The 25284-nt window shown below is 38.3% G+C and overlaps 3 protein-coding genes across 7 annotated transcripts in view; 2 read left to right on the top strand and 1 right to left on the bottom strand.

The window, feature by feature from the left end:
- The window catches only part of LOC105268549 (uncharacterized), a 35020-nt gene extending 22254 nt beyond the window's left edge, over positions 1 to 12766 (top strand). For all 3 annotated transcript variants that reach the window (XM_011308230.1, XM_011308223.1, XM_011308216.1), the window contains 3 exons: positions 189 to 6674; positions 7807 to 8267; positions 8889 to 12766. In XM_011308230.1, the coding sequence (XP_011306532.1) occupies positions 189 to 6674; positions 7807 to 8267; positions 8889 to 11532 (9591 nt within the window). In that variant the 3' untranslated portion in view covers positions 11533 to 12766. The remainder of the gene's footprint in view (positions 1 to 188; positions 6675 to 7806; positions 8268 to 8888) is intronic.
- Positions 12767 to 13050: 284 nt separating this feature from the next.
- The window catches only part of LOC105268514 (uncharacterized), an 85259-nt gene continuing 73025 nt past the window's right edge, over positions 13051 to 25284 (bottom strand). The window contains exons 1-7 of one of the 2 annotated variants that reach the window (XM_011308135.1): positions 21240 to 21545; positions 18441 to 18725; positions 18037 to 18312; positions 17740 to 17972; positions 16863 to 17129; positions 16514 to 16769; positions 13052 to 15057 (exon numbers count right to left, since the gene is read on the bottom strand). In XM_011308135.1, the coding sequence (XP_011306437.1) occupies positions 14885 to 15057; positions 16514 to 16769; positions 16863 to 17129; positions 17740 to 17972; positions 18037 to 18312; positions 18441 to 18696 (1461 nt within the window). In that variant the 5' untranslated portion in view covers positions 18697 to 18725; positions 21240 to 21545 and the 3' untranslated portion in view covers positions 13052 to 14884. Of the gene's footprint in view, positions 15058 to 16513; positions 16770 to 16862; positions 17130 to 17739; positions 17973 to 18036; positions 18313 to 18440; positions 18726 to 21239; positions 21546 to 25284 lie in introns of those variants that run through there. The other variant, XM_011308145.1, reaches the window with a different exon arrangement.
- Positions 23016 to 25284, top strand: part of LOC105268525 (adenylate cyclase type 6) — a 62427-nt gene continuing 60158 nt past the window's right edge. For both annotated transcript variants that reach the window (XM_011308167.1, XM_011308157.1), the window contains exon 1: positions 23016 to 23539. The gene's annotated coding sequence lies outside the window, so the exon portion shown is untranslated. The remainder of the gene's footprint in view (positions 23540 to 25284) is intronic.

Here is a 25284-nt window from a genome sequence, read left to right as displayed (position 1 = left end):
TGTCGCGCAAAAGACGACACATCATGAAACAAACCTGTGTATGTGTGAGTAGAGTATTGATCAGCTTTTGCCACCACCGTTCTCTTCACATACACGTGTCGTTGGCAACATTCACCTCATATTTTCGTTGTCTCTAACTCCCCCTCTAAAAAATCCCTAAGAGAATCCTTCATTTTTCTCCGTAATAGATTCAAACGAGGTCGAAGCAACGAGGCCTGGAAATCAACTCCAACTCTCGCCTCTCCCGCAAAACGGTCCTGCGAAATAAACTGATAAAGAATGCCAAATCGTTTCAGCGTAAACGCTGTCGAGGGGACAACATCAGCGCAGCTATTGAGAGTGTAATTAGTAATTACGATGTTAGCGCTAAAAGAAGTAGATTCAACGATAGCTTCAGAGTTTCATCTGGGAGTGGGAATGAGAGAATTTACAAGAATGTAACCGTAATCAGTAAAAGAAGGAACATTAAGATGCAGGGGAAGTCCGCCATTAAGTCCTTGAAGAATCGTAAAAATTCGTCGATGAAAATGGTGACCACTGAGCCAAAAATTACTAGGTCGAATGCCCAGGGCAAGCCACTTGATGACAACCCAACAGTCAGGAGACGTAGGAAACCAGTGGATCCCCTGACTTCGGAAGCCTCAATGAAGGCTAAGTCTCAGTTGCGTAGTAACGATGGAAAGTTCGCTCGTAATCCTGTTAAAAACGATCCAACTTCGTCAGATACTCAGTTAAGCTCATCTAGTCACTCGAGTAGTACACAAATAACAAGGAGTAGTTCAACTCGTTTGGCCACAAGATCCAAGTTTCGGGAAAGAATGAATGAAGGCTTAGTCAGGAGAGTTACTCGCGTCTCTTCTGATGCCGACAAAATGCCAACGCTTGAACCAGTTGACAAATCGACGTCCCCTCAACTGGAATCTGGTAAATCTCCTAATGAGTTGCCTGTTTTGGTGCCAGCTGCTAAAGCGACTGTGAAAGTGCAGAATCCATCACTCAAGCAAACTCATGGCAAGCGGATTGTTGGTATCAAGAAGAGGGGAAAAAGACGTAGATTGACCAAAAATATCGACAAAGCCTCGCCGGAGACTGAAGAAAAAATTGAAGAACCCACAGGGAGTGGTAAACTCATTCAGACGCGAACTAGAAAATCCCAAGAGCTACCGAAACCTGAAAATGACAGTCAGGACGTATCCCAGATTGATACCAGCAAGCAATCAAACTCATCGCCAAGTCTTCCTACCAAAAAAAGCAGATCAAAGTCACTCATTAAAGCTGCCAACTCCAAACGCGCGAGAAATATCCGTAGGAGCTCCCTAGAAGACGTTTTACAATCTACTGTATCTTCTTTCGAAGCCCTCGCCACACCCTCTGTCGAGGTAAAAACTCTAATCGGTAAAATCAAACGAAGCACCAAGCAATCAAATCAAAATCTTACCAAGCCAAAGTCTTTTAAAGGCAAGCGAAGAGTCCGAAAAACTCAAAACAAAATCCGAGATATCAGTTTAACGCGAAAATCCCCTCGAAATTTGGAGAAGAAACCTCTGGCAATTATCGATTCTCTTCCCCCTATGATTCTTGACCCCTCTCACCCCCCTGACCCTCCTGACCCCCCAAAACTCGAAGAAACCCCTAATCAGACAGAATCAAAAGAGCTCTCGGAGTCACCCCTTTCGCTATTTCAAATCGAATCCACTGAATCAGTTAACAAAGCCTCTTCCCTACCCTCCAGTGAACCAACTGTCGCTCCCCCCTGTCCACCATTCCTCCAAATCCCTTTGGAACCAGAGCCCAAACTAGAGACTCCCCAGGAGCTCGAAAAAATTCCCGAAAAAGTGGACAAAGTTACCGAAACCGATGAAAAACCACCGGAAAAAGAGGAGAAAATGTCAGAACTCATCGAAAAGCAATCGTCCCCAATAGAAATGGTGAGCGATCTAGTCAGCTTGAGTTTCGAGCACCTGCAACAGGAATCGAGCAATTCAAACATCGACAGCGGTAAAGAAAATTCATCCGAGACTCCGATCAACATCACAAAATCCAAAATTCCAAAGCCAAAAAAAGTACGTGGATTGAAGCGGGATCGTGGCCAGTCGAAACGTACCCTCAACAATGTTATCGGTATTTTAACCGAGGGAGTGAATATACCAATAGAAGTGCAGCAGAGTGTTGTACTTACGGTGCAAACTTCCATCGAAAGCCTGAATTTACAATCGCACAATAGTAATATCCAGAGCGAGGGTAACAGAGTTGAGTTAGGGGATAATAATGTTGCCAGTGGTACGTCTCACAGTGTTAATGCTAATTCAACCAGTGGCGATACTAGTCTATCGGTGGATTCGGTTAATAGAGAGAATGATGATGGTGATTCGATGGCTATTGAGGGACTTGGGGAAAAATCCAGTCAGGAGGCGAGTACTCCGGTGGGAGAGGTCCACTCCAGTGAATCCCAAATGAAAACTAATAACTCCAGTAGTAATCCACCTGCTGGAACAAATACTGTGGAACAATTTTCAAATGACATAATTCTGGATCTTTCGCGGCGTAAGCAGAATGGGAAGGGCTCGTTTCTCGAGAAAATTGTCTCGAAAATTGCCAAACAGAAGGACGTTTTGCTTGATAATGATGTTGGCTCGTTACTGGATCACGCTGTCGATGAGTTGAGTATAATTCTTGATGACGTAGGCCACAAATCCGACGATAATGAAATCGAGGTTGAACTCAAGTCTCCAAAATCTTCTGAGATTATTCCAAAACCGAACGAATGTAAAATCGATAGTGGAGAGAATGTAGAGGTACCGGAAGAGAAGGATACCAACACCCTTGCAATTACCACTTCTGATAAATCTGAGAACGAGAGCAATAAGACAGATAATAGTGCAGCCGCTGCACCAACGGTGAACAATAGTAGTACGTCGGCTCTGGAATCGATTAATCAGGATGAGACCCGAGAAATTGAACGTTCATCAAAGAAAAGATCCTCCGATACGACTCTTCCAAAGAAGAACAAAAGAAAAACTGTGAACGAGGAAGAAATACCGGACGCCAAGATAGAAGATGAATCGTACCTTTCTGATATTATGAAACTGATAAATAGTACTCCAAAACTTACCTCAACGCCAATTAAATATCCCGATGGTGCCGATGAAACCCGAATATCCAAGCGAAAAATCACCGAAGTAGAAGTGAATAAACCGAGTGAAACGACGAATGGGAATTCATCAGTGGAATCAGATCCTTATGCAACTGTCGGGAGTAAAAAATCCAGGAGAAATCAGAGGGGTGTGAGTTACGAGGATAAATCAATACTTGTGAATAATAGAGGTAGACGCAGTAATAGGAAAAATACGTCAGTTAATAATTCGAGATGTAGAAAAGCTGAGACTAGAGAATATGAAGTTGTCGCAGAAAAGGATAAATTATCAGAGAATAATAGAGTGAATGAGGATGGAATACCCGAGGGCATTGTGATATTGAATAAATCTACGAGAATTGGTGAAACACTTGAGGTGGAAAAATCTGTTCTTGATAATTCCGGGGAGATTCATCCAGAACCTGAACAATCGGAAAATAAACAAGTCAGTGAGATGGAAAGTGTCCCGGAGAAACCAATAAAACCGAAACGTCGAGGTGCCTCGAAGAAGAAATCACTGGCCGATGAACACCTCGATTTATCAGACGACGAGATAAGAACTGGGGAGAGTTTAACAAGTAAAACAGAGGTGGATTTGGAGGATATCGATGGTGATAAGTCTAGAGTCAACACGAGTGATCACTTGGAGGATAAAAGATTGAGTGCAATGAATAATTCGGAGTACTCTTCCCTTTTGCAAGTGATTCCAGATGTTACCACTGATTCACTAGGTGGGAGTACCATTGAAGAGAGGAGAGAGGAGAGATCATCAAAGCGTAGAAATAATCAGGGAAAATTCGAGGGAATGGAGACTCAAGTGCCTGACAAGGTGAATGATGCACCTGTTCAAAGGAGACAGACGTTGAGACGAAAAGCTAAGGAGAATATATTTCTCATTGAGGAACTACTTGACTTTGGGGATGATATTGATAGTCCTTTAGAGCTCGATAGAATCAAGGATGATAAGAAAGATCGTGTGGGGGGTGGGGATGAGAAGGTGGAGGGCATCGATGGGACAGTCGAGGAGGTCATTAAAGACGATGATGTTTCTAAGACTTTGAGGGAAGCCAAGGAAGTGAAGGATGGGAAACAATCAGAGCCTGAGGAAACACCTATTGAGGATGCCTTGAGGATCAGTCAAGAAGTTGCTGTCGAGGCGAATCCTCCAGTTCCACCCAAAGGTGCTGATTCAATTCTGGCTGAAGCTGCTATCGATGATGAAGCTCAGAGTCCTAAAAAGAGGGCCTCAGGAAATTTTGCTGTGGTGCACACGAAATCCGGAGAAATCCTCATCGTCGAGAAGAAGAAGAAATTCACTAAAGAAGCGGCTAGATTTTTCTGTGATGTGTGCACCACTAGTTTCACTCGTAAAAGTTCTCTGAAGAAGCATAATCTGTCACAATCACATATTCTCCAAGTCTCGAAGTGCAGTAACGAACAGGAATCATTTTCCTTCAGTGAAATAGTACCTTCCGGAGTTACCAGTTTGGAGAATTCCGTTCTGCCGAATAAAAATACTAACGACAATGTCTCGTTGGACGAAGTTGAGAGAAAAGACGTAGTACTTGATGTACCTCTGGCTAATTCGACGATCGATACTATCGAGACGGCGGTGGAGCCCCAGCCCTTCAATTCTCAACTCGAGGAGGAACTGTTGGACGAGGAAATTTGTAAGATAACAGAAAACATGACGCACGACGAATACGTTCTTACTGATCACATAAGTCCAGAGGGAGAGGAGGGAGAAGCACTTGAGAAAGGGGTTAATGAGGCGGAGACATTGGAGAGTTTGAAATCAAAACAGAAGGTCAATTTGGCTGATGAACACTTGGAACTCGAGTCACCGCGTCTTACACCTCAACACCCTAAACTCAAAGACCAATTAACATCACGTGCATTAATCGTTGAAGAGAATGCACCCTCGACTGGAATAATTTCATCGGCATTGGTAAATTCCGCGATGTCTCTTGACTTTTCCAACATCGCGGAGAAATTGAAAGGGAAGAAGTTCTTGCAGAGTGAGCCGAACACTTCGGTCATTGAATTCGAAGAGAACAGACCACCTCAAGATCGAATAGCATGTCAAACGGAATTAGAACTCAACCATTCAAAAACCATCGGAGAAATAAAGGTGGATGCCTCTATATTCGATTCTCTCCCTAAAATATCAAAAACCACTCCCGAAAAATGTAGCAAAAAAATTAAAAATCGAAACAGAAGATCAAAGAAAAAATCAATAGCCGAGCTCGTACCTCCAGAGAGTGAGGACGACAGTGACACTGAGAATACAAAGTCCCAGGACAAAAATAAAATAGTGAAAAGTGTCTTTGGTCGTGCCTTCACTGGTGAGAAGTTGGACAAAGTGATGGAAGTTCTCGACGACTGGAACTCCAAGTCAGAGAGCGACTCTTACGACGACAAACCTGATAAAAATAAGACAAGAGAAGTGAAAGACAAAGCTTCAGACAAGACTGACAGACTTCACAAATCGAATAAATCGGATGAGCCCATCATTGAAATTAATTCTAGATGCAGGCAGAGTAAGAAACGCGCTGAGGAGAGAATTTCCCGAGCATTCGAGGAAGAATCCATTCCTTACGATCTTGCGTTTGGTTCACCTGCTAAAGAATCAGGTCTCAAAATTAAATCCATTGAGGCACATCGAGAAATGCTAGATAATAAGGAGCAAAAAGTCAAGTCTAAATTTAAAAAATCCCCAGAATTGGATTATCACGGGGAAAAGAATAAACAGGGGGAAGTAACATCAATCGTAACTTTTTCCTCGACTTTGAAGCGGAAAATTATGAATGAGGAGGCTTCGCTTCCAGATACAAACTCGATGGAATCGATACACAGTCGAGTACCTAGTTGTCCACGCGAGCGTTCTTCAACCCCTGACCTCATTTCCGGCACAACGAGAGATTCTTACAACGAAGGGGAAGACTTCGTTGGAGGAAATGATGATGATGATGATGATGATGAGGAAAAGGAGGACGAGAGGATGTCAGTCCGCGGACGATTGTCGCCATTTTACGCGAGCAATGCACCTGAGAGCTCGATAAACAGTGGAACAATGTCCACCAGTAATCATTTGAACAATGGTGATGGATTTGTGGAAACGAGGAGAGGAAATTCCACAGAGTTCTCAGGTGAAAAAATCGTTATAAGGTCACCGGTGCTGTCCAGTCAGGAGAGCTGTCCAGGGGTTGTGACGATTGCTCCCACTGATGCTATTGAGGACAATGCACTGGATGTGCCTCAGGAGATCGTTGATATGAAGGAGAAGCCTGGGATCCTCCGGCAGGGAAAAGTTCTCAATTTTGATGAGGAACTCTTTGTCGAGTGTTGCTCTCGATTGAAGGCTACTACCGAGAGTGAGTTGCGTGGAGCCAAGAAAATTAAGCTGGACCAGACTGATGATTATCAAAGCAGGGATGAGAACACTCAGCAGTCCTCACAACGCCCTCGACCACTGCCGGATAGGTGGAGGGATGTCGAGAGTCAGAACAGCCTGGGGAGCCTTCTCGAGTCGGTTAATCAGGTTTGTCATGATTTCACCTGCATTTTCTTTTATGGTGGTCTTTTGAGGTAATGTGAAAGGGGCTAGGGGAGGGGGTCGATCTTCAACCGACGAAATTAAAATCATGAAAAACGACACACATCGTGTGAAATGCAGCTTTCCTATTACCTCAAAAATGACAACAAAAAAAAAATAATAAGAGAAATAATTGACGAGTTGAATAGACATGACGAGATGTACATTTTATTCACAGCTGAAAGTAATATGCATGATTTATTATGGAAATTATTGGGTCTAATTAACGCAAACTAACGTCAATTAATCAAATTTTACTTACTAGTGGTAGATAATTATCTTGCTGCGTACGTTATGGAAGAAAAATTGTTTGCAGGAGCAATGACCCAGCTTTGTACAGATTATATCTCTCAGTATGCATGCAAAAGGTAGTCAATTTTAACCGTTTAATTAACACGTATTAACTCACATCAAATTTGGTACATCTGCATCCGTGAATTTCTGTTTATTTTATTTCTACATGGTGTCGACGAGTTGATTAATAATTCGGTGGTCATCGTGATACTAAAAGGTTCGTTGATGATAGTAGAATTATATGAATGTAATTATTGCATTTTTAATGGCTAACTGGAAAATTTAATGTGCATTTGACTCGATGAAAAACATCAAACGTGCGGTAGTTGTAATTCATACGATTAATTAAGATAATTGGTGCGGCTGATTTCATGCATTCACTTATAATTTTGAGAATATTTAGGTATCCTTTGCATTGGAAGTTTTAAAAATGTTTCTTTCGTCTAGTCATGAACAGTTGAAATTTTGATGATTTTAATACTGATTTTTATAATTTTTTCTTCGACGAACAAAACGATAATGTAAATTTTTGCCCAATTTTCACTAATAACTGAATTTACTCGCACAAAGTATAGAATTCCAGAAAGGGCTCTTTGAAGGATTTTTTTTTTGTTAATCTCAGGTACTTGAATATTCGAAGAAATATTGGATTTGTATCCAATGGCATTTGAAGTTATGAAAATCATCAGCGCAATCACTATCCAACAGTATCCACCAAATCAAATCGTCGACGTCATTCGTTTTCCCCCTGATATTTCCCTTCTCACTTTTTCAATTCTTCTAGTTACTTGGTGAGGAAATGTACAACAATCGTAGAGCTGATTCTCACAAGCGTCGAAGCGATCATCGGGAGAGAATAACTCCACCGAGAACACCACAAAATGATTTCATTCGACCCGATAACATCAGTTATGAAGACAGTCTCGATGTTGCTTTCGAGCACAACAACAAGCTTCGCGATAAGATTCAACAGCGGATGAGAGAGAGTGAGGACATGATTGCCACCACCTTTGGTCAAAAAGTAACATCCACCAACGATCGGCAGTACTACAACCCCCAACCGGACAAAGCATTCCCCGAAAAACTAAAACTCCAGGGGGATAACTTCAGTAGTATAAACTACTCGTCGAAGCACATTCCTATCGAGCCTCTGACTATCAAAAATAAGATGAATCCGAGTATGGATGGCTTCTTGGATGAGGCACTCTCGAATCTACTTCATCGTAATGGAAAACACGATCATGAGTGAGTGTAATACCAGTATGATTTTTTCACGGTATTTTTATGGAAAATGATCTAATATAATCCTGTATGGGAATTGAAAATTTCGTATGGGAATTCTTTCAAAAGAAAGGTTTACATGAATTGGAAATTTCTTCCATTCAATTACCCTTTCGGTTATTTTTTTTGAAGAAAATTTTCAATTACTAATTCGGCGTTGTTTTACTTTTTTTTTATTTCTAATTTTTTCTTTAAGTTTGAAACATTGATTTTTTCAAGGGATTTTTTTCAAATATGAATTTTTTATATTTCATAAATTTTCTGACAAATATCTAGTTTGAGAAATAATTCCTCCATCGGGTTTTGACCAAGAATAATTACGTCTGGCTAGCTAGTTCAGGTGATAAAGGTGTCCTTCAGAAATATGAACGTTTAACCTCATTTGCGATGGTGGTAGCATCCATTGGCTTAGGCTTTCGATACAAATAAATAAATGGGCAAGCCTTTATCGCTTTACTACTGTGGTGAAACGATTAATGATGCTCCTGAATTTCCATATGATAATGCCATTGAAATATTCCATGCCGATCCCAAACCAAATTCCCATTAGGAAATCATCGATTCACCCTAATCTTCTTATTTCAGTGGATCAACACCAATGAACGTGCTAGCCGAGTTAGCCTGCGCCCAGGTTCCGACCTCAACGACTCCATCATCTCCGAAACCCCTGGAAAAGTCTCCGAAAAATCCAGCGCGAGCTGATAAGGATCCCCCAAAGAAATCTCGAAATCCCATTCGAGAGCTCTTCGAGCGTAAAAAAGAGTTGAACGATCGGAGGAAGGAGTCCGCTGGCCCTAAACAAAGATCCAAAAAATCCAAGCACCAGAACTTCTCCCTCATCCGGAAAAGCCAATTCGGGATTGGTCTCGCAGAGCGGAAGAAGCGTCACAACGCCTATGAGAAGAAGCCCGAGATTACATGCACAAAACGAGTGAAAGATATCTACGATTTCGATGAGGAAGACAGTGGTGATACTAAATATTCGTCGAAACCCTCATATAGGTCTCACTCTGAAAAACTACCTGATCCAATCGTCAATCACATGAAGCCCAGGGACTCCAAAGACATCAATGTGGTCGACCTGATGTCCAGGACGATAGTAAAGAGCTTGGACAATGGTAAGAGCACAGAACCCTCTGAAAAACAGCTAGAGAGTTCGATAGAACATAAATTCCAGGATAACGACTTGTTCCTACCGAAGACGAAGGGAGCCTTGAAGTCATTTACTCTGGAGGAGAGAAATCAACGAGAGAAAACCAAAGGTCCCATGGACAGCTTCGTGGAGAGAAAGCATCATCGAAGCAGAAGATCGACTGAAGGGTCAGGGAGAACCCCGAAGACCAAACGAAGAAGCAAAAACTCGAAGAAACGATCTCGTAATGCCTGGTACGAGGACGACAGTTCAGATGAGTTTGTGACAGCTTTCAAAGCCGATAACGTTGGAGTTGGCATTACCAAGAGCCAGAGGACGTGCTCCAAGGGAAAGCAGAACCTCTTCGCCGAAATGTCATCGACGTCCTCTGAGAGCGAACGTGAGGATCTCCCAGAGGAGAAACAAGACAAAGAGAGGGATTTGAAAACATTAGAGATTAATGAGTGGATGGATGGAGTCAAGGCTGACACTAGAGACCTGGATGACAGTGAGAAAATCGAATCTGACTCTCCATTGGTCATCGATGAGAAAGAGTCCGATGGTGAGAATAATTCTGGGGATTCCGACGATAATCGATCAGAACGAGGCTTCGAGCTCGATGATTTATACAGAGAGGACAGTTCGGTTGCAAGCTCAGACTCTGAAGAGGCCCCAAATCCTCTTGAGGAGAGTCGTCCAGAAATTGAGAATAAAAAATTCGAGGGAACTGAGCTGATCCCTCTGGACGAGGCACTGGTCCTCCTGGACAATCCCCAGAGCGTGGAAAATAGGGAATCGGTGGAGGAGTTCCACGACAATGTCGAGAAAGAGGAGAATCCTGTTGATTTATCAACAGAAGATCTCCCAGAGAAATTGTCCTCAAATGAAAAACCTAATGAGAAAAACTCTGACAATCTGCCTCTTCATGTCTTCCTCAGCAGGAAGGTGCAGGAGTCGAAGAAAAAGAAGGAGGAAAAACTGAAGAAACTTCAGAAGGAGAAGGAGGAGGAGAAGGAACGTGAGAGAATACGGGAACAGGAGGAGTTGGCAGCTGACGTTGAAAGTGAGAAAGTGAAAGATCAATTTATAGAGTTCCAGTCAACTAGACGTCAGAGGAAGTGTGCCATTGGTAAACAGGGACTTTTGGCTGAGATAAGTAGCTCTGATGAGGAATATTATTATAGAGACAGTGATAGACGTGCCAATGAGAGGACAGACGAAAAATCGCGGCGTCAAAAGAGAGAGTCAAAGGAGAAACGCAAAGAGAGGTATCTGGAGAAAAAGCATGAGTTAATGATTGCTAAAGAGCAAAAGGCCATTGAGGAGGAAATTCTCAGGGAAGTGAAGATGAAGAGGTGTAGCGAGGGAGAGGGGGCCAGGAGTTCTGATGACACTGATCTTCTTCACTCCGTCAATCGTGTGGCTAAAAAGGAAAGAGTCAAAAATTTTGGAGGCCAAGCGAAAAAGGATGAAAATAGAGGGAGAAAAATAGGGAACAGTGATAGTGAAAATAAGGGCAATAAATTAGAGAGAAAGACTAATGGAAATAGAAAGAAGGAGGAGCATCAGAAAGAGTCTTCGAATGGTAGAAATGATAAGGGCAATAAGGTTGATGAGAAAGAGGTCGAGGGAACTGATAATATTAAGGATGGGAAGAAATCGAGGAGATCGAAGCAGGCTAGGAGAAATAAAGCCAATGGGGAGGCACATTCAGCGCGAAGAACCTCCAAGGAACGAAAATCCGCTGGTAGTAAACGTGATACTGATGATGAGGAGTTGAGGACCACCAAATCGTGGAATAAAGTGGATGAGGCTGTTGGGGTAGCTATTGGGAGAAGAAAGAGGGCGGCGGCTAATCAATTGTATTATTGGTCGAGCTCGACTGATGATGATGAGGAGGTGGTTCCTGTGGGGCCTGTTGTCGAGGAGGAGGACGACAGGCAGGAACAGCATGGATGGATTGTGGGAGACTCCCACAAGAAGATGATTACGATGCTTGCTATGGAGAAGCAACTCAAGGAGAAGAGGAGGAGAAGTGAGGATGAGTTTGAGGGTGGCAAAACCAAGAGTAAGAAGCATAGGAACAGTACGTCTTGATATGTATTTCATGATTAGGAAGTTTATTGAGAGTAGTTTTTCCATCATTATGGATTCATGCATCATTCATTGCATAATATTTCTTTATTTTTTTTTTCTTTTGATCTGTAACATTGGATTTACTCATTAGAATTTCTATCCTGGAGGGCCAGGGGTGAATGACTCGATTGATCAGTAGTTTTGAGAACAAATATGGATTTCAGTTTCAGTTGAGGGAATTTACCACCAGGAATATTGAGTTAGGAGAATAATGTCTCTATCGGTTTGGTTAGCAACAATAATTGACGGCTGTTGTGCTTGTTAGGTGATAAAGGTGTCCTTGATGATTGTAAATATTCAACCTCATTTGCGACGTTGGTAGCATCCTCTGGTTTAGGTTTCGAATACGAATCAGTAATATTATTTAGACTGAATATGTAGGATAGATGATAATTGAAAATTTAAATATGAGAGGTGTGGCATCTTTAGACAATACGAGTAAATGTTCTTCACTGATTTGTTTATTTTGCGGGTTTCATTAGGTTTAGGTGTTTCGTTTTTGGTTTTTTTTTCTCTTTGTCAAGAAAAAATCATAACTCATGGTGTGGGGGGCCAGTCGGTTATCCCTCATTCTCTTTTGGTTTATTGTGATTTCAACATATCGCAGTCACATACAGAACAGATCACCGTAAATGTCTAGGGTAATTATAGTAAAATTCATGAATAATGGGATGATAAGATGATAAAAATATTTCATAATTTTTTTTTCTTCTTTTTCACTTTCATTTCTGGGATCTCAGCACTTTCTTAAGGATTTTTCTCATCTGAATAATTGAATATTAGTTACAATTAATGAAAGTAAAATGATATTTGGAGAAATTTAGTTATGACTCTAAAAATGATAAGTGGGATGCACATACAATTAAAATACACAGATTTTTACGTACATAATTGAAATAACGTGTTTAATGATGTAGATGATTGAAATAAATGTGGCGAGATAGACTTTATTGTAAATGTACTGCCATAATCACACGATAGTTGACACGTATGGAGAAAAATAATGAGAAAGCCTATGAGAGATTGAATATTCATCATTCTATAAAAACATAAGGTTAAACAAAATTTTTGGCACAAAGGAACATACATTCGATGTATATAGGATCATATTTTCAGTGTGTCAGAAAAACAGGTATGTTTTGTAACATAAGTAAATGCGGATGGTAAATAAAATTACTGTAAAGAGTATAATCAACTTCTTCTTGTTGGATTTATTTCACATGATCCCGTCAATAAAGCTATAAATATCAATTAGTATAGTTCTGTAATCAAGTAATGGAAGAAGAGACACTTTCACTGATTCCACAGTTTTCAAATGTCTCCCAACATAAACAGTCGAAGAGAAAATACACGAAGATTTTCTCCTAAATCTGTTTCTCTGGAAAGATATTTGTATTTTTTTTTTAATGATTGCACTATTCAAACTATAAAATTACAGGCTGCAATTGGATGAATAAACAAAACGATGAATAACTTTTCAAAATATATATCAGATTAATATATTTTTTCCAATCATTTTTTTTTTGATTTTCATATTTTCCACAACAGTTTAACAATTACAAGATCACGTCTAAAAGTTTATTCATATGTATAATTTCCATCGGTTCTACAACTATCGGTGAATCGCAAAGAGGAGACACAGCGAAAAAAAAAATCTATTGAAATTCCTTGTTACAAGTTCCATAGTAACACCGAGTATAAAAATTTTCTCATCATTAACGACCAACAGTTGTCTAACAAATCGTTGTCATGATTCCGTTTACTTTAGCTTGTGATTTATTTTTGCAGTGTAAGTTAATTGGCTTCAGTCGCTCCTTTGCGTCTACACATCTGTCTATGAGGATATCATTTATTGTTAATGGCTTTTTCTTATTATAAAAACATGGACGTTTTTGGCTCGTTACTGATAATGACTGACTTTCAACGAATTAGTGGAACATTTGCATTTTTCTGGCTTATATTTACGATTACGTGTTGGATAACAATTGTTTATCCATTTTTCCATGACCACTGATTATTAAAACGTTAAAATGGCACATCTATATCCATAAAATGAACGTCTGGAGGAGAAATGATAAAATAGACGAGATAAAACTGCCAGCAGGCACATCCATAAAATGTATCCCTAAAGGAACACTCGAAAATGATAAAAAATAATTCCTAACGTCTTTACTATTTGTCTTCAACACTTTTTCATTGGGTGACATTGGACTTTTCATGAGCACTTATTATTTGGGTTTCTAATTTCTTATACCTAGTAATACTGAAAATTATTCAGCCTCCGCTTTTTACGAAAGCAAACTACCAGGGCGATTGCTTATCTATCATCCGAGTAAATAGAAACATTGACAAATTGGTAAATAAAAAATTCCATCCCTTTTTGGATTATCTATAAAACTACTATACATTGAGTTATTTCTTAATTTCTTATTTCTCTATTTGCATTAAACAATTTGAGCTGTTGATAAAATTAAATTGTTTGGGGAAGTGGTGAAATTGATGGAGATGAGATATTATATTTGGACATATTATATCTATAATATTATTTTGGTAATCTGAGTTTTTTCGAAATCAACGGAATTGACAACATGTTACAGATCTGGTTACAGATCTCAGACCCTTCCGTATTAAATTTCGATATGAAAATCTGAGAAAATCGAAAATTTATGATAATGCGTTATGAAAAAAATGAAAAGTTAAATTCATTCTGTTTCTATCCACCGGAAAAGTTAAAGTAAATTAATCCCTTTATGCATCACCTCTAAAATGCAAACATTTTTTCCTCAAGAATCTCATAGTGTTCTAGCGCACCTTGTACCTTCGCAGTATTAATAACAAAATTATTACTAAAGATTAAAACCATAAATTGAGTGGGAAAAAAAGTTTTGAAATTTATCTATAAATGTTGCGGAGTATTTCTTAAAAAGCTGTTAAACTTCTTTGATCTCGTCAATCGTTTCCCTAGAAAATTACCAAAAATATCTCACCCAAACAATTATGTCACTCCCCTCCTATTGTTTCACGAAAATATTAAAAACGCAAATGTATAAAGGATACTCAGTAGAAAGACTAGCTAACAACCGCAACAATATACGAATTGACGATAATTTGGCTCGGTGAATTTCCTCTTGGCATGACATAGTAATTATTAAACATCTTGGCTTTTTTATTTATCGACGTGGAACGGCATCTGTAACGCAGCGATGTGCCTTGACTGCATCATCATCATGGGTTCGGACATTCTTCTATGCAAATTATGATGATGCACAAGCACTGGACTAGCTAGGATGGATTAACAATTTTAAGTGGCGATTCATCTCTGGCATATGTCCCGATGCAAATCGGGGGGTGGTATTGATTGGTATATGGGCTGAGTGTCCCTGAAGTGGGACCTAATCAGCAGTCCCAAACCCAAGAGGACCACTGGAAGACCCAAGAGAGCACAGATGAGCTCCCCAGTTACACCAGGTGACCAGGATATTGAGGCTACAGAGTAATTCATCAAAAATTAGTCACAATCATTTTTTTCCTCCCCAAAAAAAAAAACGAATTCGATGCCCCAAATAAAAAATTTCCAATATTTCGTGTCAAGGCGATTAATTCTGGCCTCGGAAATTGAAAAATTATAAAATGAGAGTAAAAAATTGACGGTGAGCACTAAAAAATTAAAACTTATTGTAATTCATTTGGAAAAACATTGCTCTTAACAAAAAACAATAGTACAGTAGGTATTAAGGCAATAGCCCACTTGTTCAGTGATCCGTGCTGATCATTACTCATTATTTTTTTTTTATTTGTAGCCAATGATCTATTTTTTATTGATCTCAATTGGCTCATTTTAGATTCAGAAGGCAGCTTGTTCATAATTAGTAATTACCTACGTAATGGTTAATTTGTCTGCAATATTATTGATTATTCAATCATTTCAATAATTTAATAGATGTGTCATTTGCTTTTGCATATAGCGATGCAGTTTCTATTGGGTTATTCAATTCTGGTTATCACTGGTCTTTTATTAATTCGATGCTAATGATGTTAAGGAAGATTTTTAATTGATTTTCGAAAATCTCTGCATTTAGAATTTGATCATTTTTTATGAAACAATTTTTAGAAATTGCTTTCAATATTTTTAATTACAATTGAAATGATGGAAAATAGATTCCATGATATCCCTCAAGTCTATGAATAGTATTATCCAATTTCGTCTCGTAATTAAATGGGAATTGTAATTATAAATGGATCAATCGACCTCTCAAAATGAAATCATTTAATTTTCCATTTATAAATTCAGGAAATTCCAATTTAGTCAGTGATAAAATTTTCCAAGCACTGATATCTCAACTGAGTAATAATAGAATAATCTCGTTAACTCGTGATTTTTGGTGAAATCTGGAAAGACATTGTCAGAAGTGGCTGGTGCCCGAGCTTGGAAAAGTGTCTCTTGACGGTTCTTCCTGAAATACCCTTATCACGAAAAAACGTTAGTGACAAGATAAATGTAAGTGGCATGTCTGACCGGAATGGTCTTACTACTTACAGACTCAGTTAATAGTGGATGAAATTTTTTTAGAGTGAAATTAACAAGATTATAGAATAGAGTGAAGAAAAATCGCTGTGAATTTTTAAACAGCGAAAATTCCCCAACTATTGCGATTATTAGGAACTCAATTAAAATCTCGCTGAAGCATCTTTATATTTTCTTATAAAGTTTGTAACAGTTTGTGGTAAAGATGAAAAAAATGACAAAGCAGTCTTGGTAAATATCTTAAATACAAAGAAAAATAATTTGTGTAAGAGCTTTTTCTGCAAATACAGTTGATTCATAAAAAAACAACTAAAGAAAGTTTTTTCATCGCCTTAGACACTCCCCTAAAATTATTTGACTTCTGTTTTCTCATTTCGTGGAATATTTTCCCAGTAATAATATCCCCCTCATATTCACCTGTATTAATTCCCACATCCATCCTATAAATACTCCACCAAATTCCAGAGAGTGGTAATGAAATAGTGGTGGCAGCAACAGTGAAGACAGCACTCTCGCACATGGATAGAAAATTGACAGCTGAGATAATAAAAATAATGTAAGAAAGGAGAAATATCCATCCATGCCCGGCAACATTTGAGCAAGTGGAGCCACCCCAGAAGTGACACTTAAACCCATGCTGGATCGTCTCTAATAAATCCTTCGGAGGTAATCCCTGTTGAATAATAAAGAAAATGCAGTATGTCACACCTAGTGGAGGTGGATTGCTCAATTGATACAGTGTGAAATATTTAAGAACGAAATTTACCCTGCCAATTCCGGGGAGTGTATCGATCCAGCTGAATCCTATGATGACTAGCAGGGCTAGGGCATGTATCTGGAGTAGACTGTTGAGCACTGGGGGCTTGGGAAAATGTTTTTGCTTTATCGTTGGGTCTGGATCGGTTACGTGGAGTAATCGGCCACCCTCTTCCTCGGATCCTCTTCGTCTGATATCGCGTGATGATACCAATCTTGACACTGTGTAGAGGAAGGAATTCTGCTGAGTTGTGGAGAGTCTGCAGATATTTTGTTGCTATGGAAAAAGAAAAAGTTCATTTTGGTTTGGTTCATTGATTATTTCGTAATATCATCATTTTTTTTCCACCTCGGGAAATTTTTTTCAAACACTACACCGATGAGATCATTGAGAAATTGAAATTTAATTCGTAATTATTCTGAAATTAATCTTTGCAACAAGATTTATGCAAAATAATCAAATGATTACTTATCCATTCATTCATTCAATTATTCTTGAAAAAGAAATTCAAATTTATAAATTCAGAATTTTCATAATGAGCGCTCATTAATATTTCAAGGACACCTTTCATTTTATATTCCATGAAAATTGAATATTCGATTGACATTCCGATGGTTTTTAAATTCAGAAAAATATTTATTAATTTATTGCAGAGCTGACCAATACCTACTAAAGAGATTATTCCACCAATTTCGCTATTTCTCTTATTTTTGGCAATATCCCCATTTCATCGAAGACTCATCGAAGAGCTAAATTAACTTACCACCATTTGTCACGTGACTACAGTACTACAATAGATTATTTGTCAACCAGAGAATTGTATTTACTTCCAGAGAGTTCCATTTCACACGTAATCGCCATCAGAAAAAAAAACATGTCTACTCACTCCAGTCGTAAAATGCAGCTCTAGCAACGTGAAGAACATGGCGAAAAGTGCAAGTGCTGCAACATAGACTAGGGTCCAAATGGCCCTTGCTCCCCAGGGGCCCCTCATTTTGACGGTATGACCAGAGACTTCCCTTCCCCTGCACCGAAATTCATCGCAGAGGCCATAGTCAACACTTATAAACAGTCCCACGATGATTGTTGTACTGGAGAAAATTCGCTGGAGACTCATCACTAAAAGTCAAGCAATTGCCACCATTACCATTTAGTGAGCTTCAATAATTATTGTAATACTCACTTTTACGACAGAAGAAGAAATAGTAAACCAGTGAAAAAACGAGGGTAATCCCTTTGATAGGATCCTGGAGGTGGCAGAGCACTCGATTTTGATCCAGTGAGAGAGTAGCTAAGATACCAGATAACGCGTATATCCCACTTATTTTTGCCAGGCTACATCGTGGAATTTTTATCCTCAAGCTGTTAGGAATGAGGGCAGGTGGTGGAGAGATTCTCTCTACCATAAAACAGATCACACCGAGGATACAGGTCGAGAAGAATGCGATGAACAGGAGACCTGTGGGATGTTTTGTGGTGGTGAATCAAGAGAAAATATTGAAAAAAGGAGTGAAAGTCAACGGAAAAACGGGTAAAAGTGAAAATAATAAAATCAAAAAATGATAAAACGGAATTTCCTGAAATTACCAGAATACGCATTAGCAGCGGAGCTGACACTCTCGAGATACAATGGAAATGTGACAATAGATGATGTAATTGATGCAACGAGAACAGTAAGTGTCGTCAGAAAACCGAATTTTTGCCAACACGGTTGGTCAGTGTCAAACAGCTTATCCATGGATTGATAAGCACCGTATGGTGATTCTTCCGTATCCGTATACTCCTCGATTTCCACGTCACTGACGGCACAGCGCAACTCTTCCTGGTCGTCATCATCCATCATTGCGGTCACCAGTTGTCAGTTCTTGAAACCTTCAGGCAATAATGTTCACGATGGATACTATTAATACATTTTATGGGATAAAATCCATTTCGCTTCCATCAGACAAGAGACAACTCGATTTTAATATTTGTACGTGTGGGATCCGATGTGCGGTAAATTTCAGTTCGGGAGATGTTTTGCACGCTTATTACCCACTCTGACGATCGAATTTGCATAGTCCATGTTTTGCGGAGAGATACATAAACATATTGAGCATTCTCATGTAAATTTTTATGCATTATAAATCGGTGAATAAGTGGAGGATGAATGTGATATTCTATTGAATTCGTCAGGAATTTGTTGTGAGCGCAGTATTAAGGAATTCAAACTTGCTGCGAAAGATTCGGAATGCCGAGCTTTCAATAACAAAAACGATTTTATTCGGAAAATAATGTGACCATACGGATGACTTAATTAATAAATGATTAACGGTTTCAAGAGGTTCTAGAAAAATAGAATTTCGCTATAAATTTCATTTTTTATTTAAACGAGAAAAGCAATCGAATCATCTGGAAACCCTCAATTTCCAATCCAAGTAATACACTATGAATAGAATATTATAAAAATTGAATTTGGTTCTACAAAAAAAATTCAGATAAATATTTGAATGGGCTAAAATAAAAATCTCTTTCATTTAATTCTCTGGAATAAATTTGTACGATAAAAATAATCTATTCTCTCTACCCACCGAGCTTACAACGCGATAAAAAAAAATAAACGATAATAGGATTAATTTAATGACATAAATACGAGAAAAAAGTCAGACCGATGTCACTCTGCTAAATATAGTGGTCCAGGAAAAGAATTGTGAATCAAAAAGTCTAAAATAATTTCCTCTACGTACCCCTGAACTTTAATCTCAAAATCCCAAAAAAATATCTCCGTATATATTATTGAGCATGAAATTCTCATCAGCGCCAGAATAAAGTGGTAAAAAAATACTTGGAAATCGCTGGCAATAAAAAAAAAGTTCTTTCAAAAATATAACGCATAATTCAGCCTCGGAGTGTGCCAATCTAATAATAAAACGGGAGATAAAAAAAACGCGCATTCTTTCCAGAGAATGGATAATTTACCCGCACTCTTCCGGCCTCCAAGCATTACATATTGATTCGCAGCCGGCATTTGAGGTATGCCGATGAGATATATAGGAGTAGCCCCTGTTTGCGTTCCTCCCAATTAATCCCCACATTTCTCCGTTTCCACTCGAAACCACTCGATCAAAAAAAAAAAAAAATTCCGCGTCAAGATCAAGTGACTGATCCCGAAAGAATTTATATAAAAAATATTGACCAAAAATTGAGCATGAAAAAAATGCACTTATCCTAGTGTACCACTTCGTTCTTTAATTTCTGGTGGAGTTAATGCAATTGTTCTTTTTGTTTTTATTATGTTCTGATAAATTTCGCCATGATATGTAGAGGTACAATCGAGAAAAGTGCAAAGAGAGAAATTGGCGGAAAAAATTTCATTACCGCAATAGAAATTCGATAGAAGCGAGAAGAAATAACGCACGTGTACATTATCTGGCTGCACTGGACTGTTAAATATTTCTTGCGACTGCAGTCACAAAGTTATATGAGTTTGAATGAAATTGCAACTAAAAACGATTATTAAAAGCTTCATTTGACGTGAAAATTCAACAAAATGGGAATTTCATGTTAGAACATAATTGATTTTTTAATAGAATGGAAATTCAAAGAATTGACTACGTGAATTTTCCACATTTTCACGATGGTTTTGCATTGCCATATCAAAAACTCAGGTTTGAAAACGCCAGTAATAATTTCCCCTAAATATTAAATCCCTTAAAAATTCAAGCTTTCCTTGAAAAATGAATTCCTATTCAAATTGAATTGAATTTAATTATCAAGATAAATAAAAATGTAGAACACTTTGAATAAGAATTGAATTCGACATTATATAATTAAACGCTCCTATAACCGTCAATCAATCTGAAAATTCAAAAAATGATTAAGAACGCAATTGGAAAAGCCTCCACCAGTGGTCGAAAAGTAATGAGCCAATAAAAAAATGTTTTTCAAAGTTTTCCAGTAAAAACGACGACTAAAAACAAATTCCCTGAAGATTTTCAATCGAGCGATAAAACGATGCACGTGTGCATCTCGAAGATTGCCACCCCCTGGCCGTGGCGCCCATCCCTACGCATATATTGTCTCCCACAGCATCAAAATTATAGCTTTCAAGGGCATCTGTCCAATATCGTACACTAAACGAGGGAAAATAACTTTCAATGGCGCCTCACCGTCGCCACATAATCCATCAAAGTCTATGTAGAAACTGCGTGCTCTATCCTGAGTGTCGAGATACCTCTCAGACTAAAATGACTAAAATTTCCGATTTTCTGGTTACGAAACATTTCCAAGGATTTGTCACGATTTTATTGCCCCATAAAATGTGACAAAATGCAATAAACCCTTTCACATCGTGATGAAACCGTGGGAAATTATCAATTAGATTGAAAAATACAGATAGACAATTACCTTATTTTCTGATGAACCTAACCTGACACCGCCCCAACTGGGATGCTGGCCTCCAGACTCCTCTCCACCGCTGTTCCAATCCCCTGTTCTATCCCCCCAATGCCCGACTATTTCCACGTTCAAACCACTGGCTTTATAATTGACGTATTTACGGTGCAATTAGTTGACGGCCAATTGAAAGAATGTGCTCAATTGAATCAAACGGCGTCACATTTCGCTTCGAGTCCATCGATGCTTCCCCGGGATACTATTATCTTTTTTACTTGTTTCCTGTTTTTTCTCTTCTTTAAAAAAAAAATTTTTCTCTCTTCGCTCGCTGCCACTTGCTGCCCCCTTTTCGTGGAAATAGCGGTGACAATGCGCAGGTCTTGGCGCATGAGTGGTACACACAAGTAACATGCGCGGTTGTTCAAACTGTTGGCAATTATTTGGGGGTTTTTCGGTGAGAGAGATTAATGGATAATTGGGATATGTCAAGATATAGGAATTATATGCGGCAGTTTTATTCGTGTTTTCGTCGAATGCGTTTTGAGACTTATTTTATGTTATTCTGATGATTTTTTGGGGGAAGGTTGGGGTAAAAAGACGTTTTTTTATAGGATTTTGGGGTATTTTATGCTTTATCTCTGAGGGTCGTGAGGATTTGAGGGGGAATTATTCTATTGTATTCTTTGAAATCATAGGGAGAACCATTGATGGAAAATATTTTATGTGTCGCGTTCGGAGAAATAACATTATTAATAAAAAAGTAAGATAGGTGAATCATCTCTTCGGTGAGTTTTTTAATGAAATTTTTGTTAATATTTTGTTTTCCCAGATAATATGGAAAGAAAATTTACTATCTCTCTGAGTCCTGAGATTTATGAAAAAAATAGAGTACTTGAACGAAATAGTCAGGGATTGAAACTCTCATTACCCAATCCATGGATTTTTCATTTAAATTCCATGTCAATATTTAATTACTAATGATTCATTCACAATGTAAAGCCCAGCGATTAAAAACAAAAACAAATTAATGCGTCAATTTACCGCCTTTACCACTTTATTACAGAGTTGATTAATAAAAATTAACTTCGGTATATTATAGAAAGCAATATTTTTAAAAAAAGTTACTGGTCCGAAAAGAATATAATATAACCCCAGTGATCGACTGCATAATTGTTTTAAACAATATCATGAATAAAATATAAAAAAATCACTTAAAATTTTTGTTAATCTTCATTGATTGTCAAATTATTATCGAGATAATTAACTCTCCAGCTGGAGAGAATTTGTTCATTACCCCATAACATATACCCCCGAGAAAAATAGTAGCTTCAAGGTATATATCACATACATCATACATATGTAATGAACTTCTGGGGCTACCAAAATTATTGTAATCATTATATTTATTATTGTATACATTATTATACAACACAACCTGATAGTGCATAGAACTATAAATATCTAAATATATTTTTTTTTCTGGGAGAAAAATGATGATATATATACATATTAATATATGGTGATTTGATGAAGCATTGAATGTGGCTTTTGAGCTGAAGAATAATTGAGGCCGCCCTCCCGCAAAGGCCGTTGATAAGGCAATTTTTTTGAGTAGATGGAGAAGATGTAGGGATTTCCTCGGAGGTGAAGCGAGGAAAAGCGGGTCTCCCCTGAACGATAACTGGTGGCGTCGACCCGACGGCTCGTACACAATCGGTTGGAGCATCCAATGCAAGGAGTCTCCAGTTGGTTCAAGTGAGGCTCAGTTGGCGCGCGGCATTCAAGTGAGACGGCTCGCGCTCACTCCACCACTTCATTGTGGATTATCAATTTTTTTTTACCCCCTCAAGTATTTTCTCACTCCACGCAAGTGCTTATCACTCAAACATTCAACACCCGAGAGCTAAACCACAACTAAATAATAAATAAGAAAATTGAAAAAGTCAACATTGAAAAAATTCAATTGCCCAAACTGACTCAGAACATGACTAACATATAGAGCGCTCACGAGGAGTTCTATTGGTTGTGATTAATGAGATAATTTATCGATTTTTTTTTTTTTGCACGCTGATGTGATCTGCGTCTCTGGGACGCGGGGACTAAATTAATTTGAGCTGGTGAATGAGTTGATATTCAGGTGGGGAAATTTAGTGCTGGACAAACAGGATCGATTGAGTGGCGATGTGAGATGCATCGATGAGGGCCGAAAAACAAATAAGCGGACTTTTGGAGGTTGTTGGACATTAACGAATATCGAGATATCGGAGATTGACATGCGGGTGATTGGACGGAAAATAAGAAACTGAGACGAGGTAAGGAATTTTTTGTATTGATGGTCGATTATTCATGCAATTGGTTTAGCGGAGTTGCCGCAGTTTCCAGTCACTTTCGTGGGAAATTTCTCGAGTTTTCACCCTCTTTCCTGAATTCAGTTAAAGTTTATTGAGTTTATTTTCGGTGCAGACGACTTTTTCAACGAGTCCCTTTCGTCTTTTTATGTCCTTTTGGTCGAGAATATTTTTCATTTCTTGTGTTGTTATCGAGGGGAAACCATTCGTGTGGCAATCGTTGTTTTTTCATGATTATGTTATTGAGTGGTACGTAATTTGTTACTAGTTCTGGAAGTTATTTCGAAGAGGAAAATTCATTGTTTACTGATTGTTTATGAGAAAGGGGTATTCATTTTTTTCTGGAGTTTTTACGAGTGGAAATCTCAACTGTGAAGTTTGACTAAACGCATTAGACTTTTTTTAACTTATGACAGTTCGTAATTTGTTCGGACAAATAGTGGAAACAGAAAGCTTTTAGTTTATAGTTCCATGAGAATGAATAAAATCCAGGAAAAGTTGGGAAATTACATCCAGGAATTTTTAATTCATTAACTATCTCAGTCTTTATTTATTAGATATTGATTTGAATGTCCAGATTTTTTGGGCTTCGGCTGTTTAAACATTTGGGAAAAATCATCTCCCAAAATTAATTTCTGCATTTTTTCTTTCAAATTTTTCTTATGAATTAAACAATTTCTACAATATTTACTTGAAATTCCAAAAACAATTTTTCAATATCCGTTCTTTCGTTGTGTATTTAATTAGCATGCAATAAATTGCAATTTTGAATGCAATTGGCTTAATGTTCCCGACTCGTCGAATGAGTTAAATTCCCAACTTTTGTGGAGGGATTCCTCCTAAATGTATGCATTCTCACGAGAATTAGTTAGTACAACAGTGTTTCACCCCCTGTGTGTCAAACAGATGTAAACATTGAGCATGGACTCCTCGATATTCGCACATACGATTTGGCGACCTAGAGGGCCATGCGATTGCTAGAGCGTTATGCGACTGATCGATTGAATCCATAATCTCGACCTTGCGGTGCACCGAATCGATTTTACGGTACACAGCGACAGTAGTACTGGCGGGGATTTAATCAGACGTGGTTCACTGACTCTATCAATTATTCGTCTTTAAAGATGCCCCACACCCTTCCCCCAAAAATTCACGATTTATCATTTTCCTGGTAAATTTCCGATGAGACTGACGTGAAAAAAGTCATTCAACATTTTTGCGTTTTGTTATTATTTAATTATTTAATAGCTCACGAAGTTTCGTGGTGGTGCGATAATTTCCATGCATTTTTGTCTACAATTCTCTGAATCTTTTTAAAAGTTCGGGAAAAACGCAGGAAAATGGTCGCACCACCTTCAAACTTCGTGACTCATTAAATAATAACAAAATGAAAAAACATTATATTTTTTTACGGCATTCCCATCGATAATTTGTCGGAAACATTTTGAAAAACGTCAATCTTTGCTCGAAGGGTGTCAAAAATCCTTAAAGTATTCTTTTTAAAAAATTATATCTCTACATTCGAAAATTCCACAATTTTCCGTTATTTTCCAAGCCCTTAAAAATAATATTTAATAAAAAATCTACGAAGTATTTTTTTGGAATCGACGAAAATTTCAGTAGCATTTAACATGCAATTGGTAAGACGGAATTTTAAATTAAAATTGTTATTATCAATTATGACTCTTCATGGAAAACCTGAGGTTCAT

This window comes from Fopius arisanus, unplaced genomic scaffold (genome assembly GCF_000806365.1).
Source record: "Fopius arisanus strain USDA-PBARC FA_bdor unplaced genomic scaffold, ASM80636v1 scaffold00003, whole genome shotgun sequence".
In the NCBI taxonomy this organism is placed as follows: Eukaryota; Metazoa; Arthropoda; class Insecta; order Hymenoptera; family Braconidae; genus Fopius; species Fopius arisanus.
The sequence above is the reverse complement of the archived record's forward strand: the minus strand, read 5'-3'. Positions and strand labels throughout refer to the sequence as shown.